The 6000-nt window shown below is 44.8% G+C and overlaps 1 protein-coding gene across 1 annotated transcript in view; it reads left to right on the top strand.

Moving 5' to 3' along the window:
• Window positions 1-244: 244 nt before the first annotated feature.
• Window positions 245-6000, top strand: part of FDFT1 (farnesyl-diphosphate farnesyltransferase 1) — a 30651-nt gene continuing 24895 nt past the window's right edge. The window contains exon 1 of the mRNA XM_010973192.3: window positions 245-439. Within this exon, the coding sequence (XP_010971494.1) occupies window positions 341-439 (99 nt within the window). The 5' untranslated portion in view covers window positions 245-340. The remainder of the gene's footprint in view (window positions 440-6000) is intronic.

Raw genomic sequence — 6000 nt, 5'->3', positions numbered from 1 at the left:
CCTTTTCCCACCCTCCAATTAGCTCCTAGGATGTGGTCGTCACGCCAGACTCGTGCCGCCGCCGATTGGCCGGCGTCTTCCTGGGGCGAGCGGCCCCGGCCAATCAGCGCCCGTCAGTCCACCCCGCGAGCCCGCGGGCGGCTGCGCGAGAGCCGGAGCCCGTTGAGGTTGGTGAAAAGTGGGCGTGGAGCCGGCTCTCTGGGCCCGCCTCCGCTCCTCCCCGCCCGCCCTCCCGCCTTTCCTCCGCGCCTACTCTGCCTAATCCTTCCGAGTGCGGGCCGGTGCCAGCGAGAGGTATCGGCGAGGTGAGCCAGATCCCTGACGGTCCGCTGCCGCCAGCATGGAGTTCGTGAAGTGCTTGGGGCACCCGGAGGAGTTCTACAACCTGCTGCGCTTCCAGATGGGGGGCCGGCAGAAGGTGATACCCAAGATGGACCAGGTGGGCAGAGCATCCCTGCATCCCGGCCCAGCGGGAAGGAGGCTGTGCGCAACGGCAGGCCTCCGGGCCTGGCCAGCCAGGCCAGGATCGAGGGCCAGGGCTGCGGCCAGAGGGCGCCAAACGCCTCAAGCTCCCCACTTCCCTCGGGGGAGCAGACCCCTGCCCCTTCAGGCCACCCCAACCACCAGCCTGGTTCGGCTCTCCTTAACTCAGAGTCGGGCCCGGATGCCCTTGGTCCCCTAGGCGCTCCCCCCTCCCCCCCGCAAGTTGTCTTCCTGGTTAAAATGTTTCTGCTCGTTCAGATACTGGTTTTCAGGTAGTTTTGCTTCACATTTCATTCTGTCCCTGAGCACTGATGTTTATGTGTTGTAGTTGGGTTACAGAACTGAGACGACGTGGGTAAATTAAGTAGGAGAGGACGTATGAGAATTTTGTGGACATAATGAACTATGCAAATATTACCATGAATAGCTTTTCTGGACTGAAACCTTACTCACCCTTCCAGTTTTCCCTTACACTCCCTCCTTCATAAGCTTTCCTTTTCCTGCAGCCTGACCCATCCCTTCTTCCTCACTGCTTCTTCAGCTTTTTAGAACACATAACTGCTCTTGCGAGTTATGCAAGTTCTTATCAGATATCTGTATGTCAATTTAGCCACATTGTTGGCCTGCTTGAAGGCCAGATTTGATTTTGTTTACATTTCATCTGCCTCATTCCTGTACCCTTTTTTACATGAATGCTTACAAAGGTATTTATTTCGACAAGAAAATTATTCTTAAGTAATTATTGAAGGAATAGACACATTCAGCTGAATCAGTGGGTTTTATCAGAATTTCTAAATTCTTTTCCCCAATGGAAATATCACAGTCAAATACTGTTCTTTGTTTAAATGGACGTTTAACTGTTGTCCTTTATTGGAACACTTTAATTTTCCGTCAGAAAGAAAAATTTTCCCTCTGTCTTTAACTTCACCAGGTCTGGCTTCTGTGAGCGCCACCTCTGTTGACCATTCAGGAGATGTTTATTAAACACCTGTTCCGTTTTAGGTGCGATACTGGGTGCGGCACGTCACGGTGACACGTACAGACAAATAAGACACCCAAAGACTAGCTCACTGTCCTGTCAGGTCGATAAAACGTTATAAAATTGTCCATAGAAAACTTAGGAAGAAGCCATAATGAGGTGCCTTTTATGTTACCTGTGACCCTCCCTCAACCATTTTCTCTAGCACTGTTTTCCTTGTATCAGTCTCCTAGTCTTGTATGTGGTTATTTGTGTATTAGTTTCTGTTCCCAAAGTCCCTTGCAGGTTTGATTCCATGCCTGATTCTGGACTTTAAGCTGTTTGAAAACAGGAGATTTGTTTGCTGTACCTTTAGTGAATTAATGAACAAAAAAAGAGGATGCAGTGCCCTCAAGAAACCTCTAGCTTTTTCAACAAGAAAAACCTGAGTAACTGTGACAGGACATAGTAAATGCCATAAGGAAATTCACAGAAGGGAAAACTCATTTCTGCCTGGGATAGGGGATTAATCCTTTGAGGGATGTCTAAAGGAAATACAGCCTTAAATTGCTCCTGTGTTTTGCTCAGTAGAGATTTATTTAGAGATTGTTGCTAAGAGTTCTTACTTGGAGCTTTCCTGAAATTACTTGCAAATACTTATGTTATTGTATATTTATTTGTGTGTTTTGAGAGGAGGAGAATGGTGTCGACTACTATGAGATATTTCTTTCCAGGGATCTGTGACCCAAAACAAAAATAGCAGGGATCCCTGCCTTAAAATCCAGGATACCCAGTTTCCTGAACATGTCCTGTGACCTGTGACAGGTAATTCATTACCTTTGGAGGCCACCCATATCCAGATTGGTCTGGTTTTTAGGAAATGTTACCTAACATTGAGCTGAACTTTTCCTCTCAGTTCTTTCCCTGGAGTCAGGGGGTCTAATCCTTGTTTTGTGATACAGCACTTGAAGTATTTTAAGAGAACTCTCAAATTCTCTCCAAGAATACTGTTAAACAAGCCAAATATTCTGTGTGCTCCCTTTAGTTGTTCATTATATGTTACTTTTTCCAGGTCGTTTACCAGCCTGGTTTCTCTCCCTTTAAAAAGTCTAGTGTCCAAAGTTGAACAGTAGTGTTCAGGTGTGGTCAGAACTTTAAATTCCCCTATGGTTGCTGGATTTCTAATTAACATAGCTTACAGTTGTTTTAACTTCAAAAAAAATGTTCTTTAATTATAAAATATTTCAAGCAAATAGAAAAATACTGAAAATTCTAAAAGAAACCATTTTGTGTCTGTCTCCAAAATTAAACGTATATTACATTTTTGCTATATTTGCTTCATCTTTTTTTCTCCTAAGAAGTAAAATGTGCAGATCCAACCGAAGTCCTTTTCTCCTCCTCAGCCTCCCTCTGTATCGCGTTCATTGACTCTGTCAGGCCGTCTCACCATGCTGTGGACTTAGAATCGAGGTCAGCCTGGATCCCTGCACTTCTCAGGGTCTGTTCTTCCATCTCGATGCCCTGCTGAGAGACTCTTTAAACCTAGATCTTTGCCTTTTAGGTAAACGGTGTGGTAATAATGGCTAACATTTATCGCGCTGTTACCGGGTGCCTAGCACCACTTTAAACACCTTCTAACGTGTATTATTTAAACGTCCCAGTAACCCTATGAGGAAGCGCCTGTTAGATTTCCTGTGTTCCCAGGTGGAGAAACAGGCGCAGAGAGGTTCATTATTGCCCGAGGTCCCGCAGCTGTTCAGTGGCGGAACCTGCCTTTGACCCTGGCAGTCTGACTCCAGAGCTCACTCTCCTGACCCCATCATGCTGTTTATCATTAAGATGATGGGTCCCAGAGTCAAATTAAGCAGAGAATTGTTCAGATCAGCTAAAAGTGGGACACACTTTGTGTGAATGGACACAAACTGGACACTAAGTCTGTTCCCAGTCTGATGGAGAGCAGGTGTATGAATATAAGGTAACCTTGGAAGTGCCAAGTAACCTTAAGCACATTAAGATTTCAGGAAGTTTTAGTGAAGTAGAAATGTTTTACAGCAAAAAGTTTTCAGAAAACACAGGAAAAGTGCTTCATAATGTGTAGGGCCTTGAAGAGGTGTTAGATTTAGATGACAGGAGAGGGTCCTCTGTGGGAGAAGCCAGCATGAGCCGAGTCATGTAGGTCGGACTGGGCATGATGTGTGCAGAGTAAGGAAACCAGCCTGGCTGGAATTGAAGACTCCAAGTTAGCAAAATGCAGTAGGTGTATGTGGGAGTCCACGAGCTGAGCTGTATTCTGTGAAGCAGGCACTGGTTAAATGCACCTCTGACGTGATGATAGCAATATTTTTGGACTACTGTTTCGCAGGTGAATGGGATTAGGAGGAGATTACGTTGTGAGTGAGAAGAATCAAGTTAATAATGATGATAATAACAGACAGCGTTTGTTGAGTTCTGTGTGCGAGGCCCTGCCTAACCGCTTGAAGTCTGTAATCCCAGCGCATCAGTTGGCTTTTGTTCAGTAACCACCCCAAAATGAAGTGGCCTGATTCTGGAGACTGATTGCACAACAGTGTGGCTTTGCTTCACACTACTGAACCGCACACTTAAAGATGATTAAGATGGTAAATTTTATGTTACGTATATTTTACCACGATTGGAAAAACCAACCTTAGCGACTTAAAACAGCATGTGTGATTTAGTTGACAGTTCCCTAGAAGAAGGGGGCAGTTCTGGCCTGGGCCAACTCGGGTGATTTCTACTGGGTTTGCTCAGCGGGCCAGTTGGCTGGTGGCTGGATGATCTGTGATCAGCAGGCTCTAGGCTGGAGTGTCCAGTGGAGACCAGGCCCAGTGTGTCTCACCCAGTAGGCCAGCCCCGGGACTGCTCCCGCGGTGACCAGAATTGTGCCAACCCCAGTGTGCACGCGCTTGTCAGGTCTCTGCTTGAGCCACAGTTGCTGCTGGCTTCCTGGCCCAGGTGCAAGGACGTGGAGAAAGACCTCATCTCCTGATGGAAAGAGCCGTGAACTTGTGAGGCCATGTTGTAACCTACCAGACTTGAGTCCCTCCTGTATGGTCCATTTCTTGACAACAACCCTGACGAGATAAGTACTGTTATTACTGTCATTTTACAGATTAGGAAACTGGCATAACGTAGTTAAATGTGAAGGGTCACACAGCTCTCCGAGATGCCAGCCAGGCCTGGTGAAGACCTTCATGCTTCTGCCCTGGATAGAACCCAGGCTTTCATGGGCCCCAGACAGCTGGTCGGCTGTCACCTGTGCTCGGGACATCACAGGCAGGCAGCAGTTCCTGGTTCCTTTCCCCTCTTCCCAATTCTGCTGAGTATTAGCTTCCTTCCTGTATGTGACAAATATGTGACCACCAGCTGCAGGCCAGATACTGTTCTAGGTGCTGGGGATGCCGCAGTGAACAAGAGAGGTGAAGACCTTGCTTTTATGAACCTTACCTTCCAGTGGAAGAGAGAATTTGAAAAAAAAAAAACAAATAGGAGGAAGGAATAGCTCAGTGACAGAGCTCCTGCATAGCAGCCTTAGGTCCCAGGTTGAATCCCTAGCACCTCTATTGAATAAATAACAAACCTAATTACCTCCCCCCACCGAAAAATAAGTTTAAAAATAAATAAAAAGATTTTTTAAAAAAGCAAATAGACGATATTTTAGGTGGAGATAAATACTACAAAGAAAAATAGTAGTTGGGGAGGGTATAGCTCAGTGGTAGAGCGCGTGCTTAGCATGCACAAGGTCCTGGGTTCAATCCCTCAGTACCTCCATTAAAAGGTAAACCATTAAAATAAATAAACCTAATTACCCCCCTACCTCCCCTCCAAACAAAACAAAACGAAAAAGAAAAGAAAAATAATAGTAGAGCAAGGGATCTGAGTATCCAAAGTCAGGCGACACAATTTTAATTTTTTAAAAAAGTAAGACTTAGGTTGTTCCCTTTTTGGCTCTAAGATTTCGTAAACAATGCAGGACAATATAATTTTGTTTTGCTAGTTGTAGTTTTTCTGAGCTTTTTTCCTCCCACATTCACATAATGTTTATTACAGCTTATTATAATTGTTCTAATTCATTATCAGTGAAAAAAATTTTTACTGAAGTGTAGTTGATTTACAATATTGTGTTGGTTTCAGTGTACAACAGAGTGATTCAGTTATATATATATATTCTTTTTCAGATTCGTTTCCTTTTTTAGGTTATTACAAGATATTGAATATAGTTCCCTGTGCTCTACAGTAGGTCCTTGTTAATCAGTTTTATGTATAGTAGTGTGTATCTGTTTACCCCAGACTTCTAATTTATCCCTCCTTTCGGAGCCATTTTTAACCCCTGTGAACCATTTGTTAAAAATAGAAAAGTATACCTGAGGAAACAGGAAAATCCTGTTTTCCTTCACTTACTAGTGTCTGTTTCTCTCTTAAGCAACAGAAGCTGGGAAAAAAATTTATGCTTCACAGATGCTGAGGGCTGAGATTATTTCTACCACAAAAGGTTTGGCTGTAGGAGTTCAGGGTTCCCTAAACTTGATTTGGCCTGAATC

This window comes from Camelus bactrianus, chromosome 31 (assembly GCF_048773025.1).
Source record: "Camelus bactrianus isolate YW-2024 breed Bactrian camel chromosome 31, ASM4877302v1, whole genome shotgun sequence".
In the NCBI taxonomy this organism is placed as follows: Eukaryota; Metazoa; Chordata; class Mammalia; order Artiodactyla; family Camelidae; genus Camelus; species Camelus bactrianus.
This window is presented reverse-complemented; position numbering and strand designations above follow the sequence as displayed.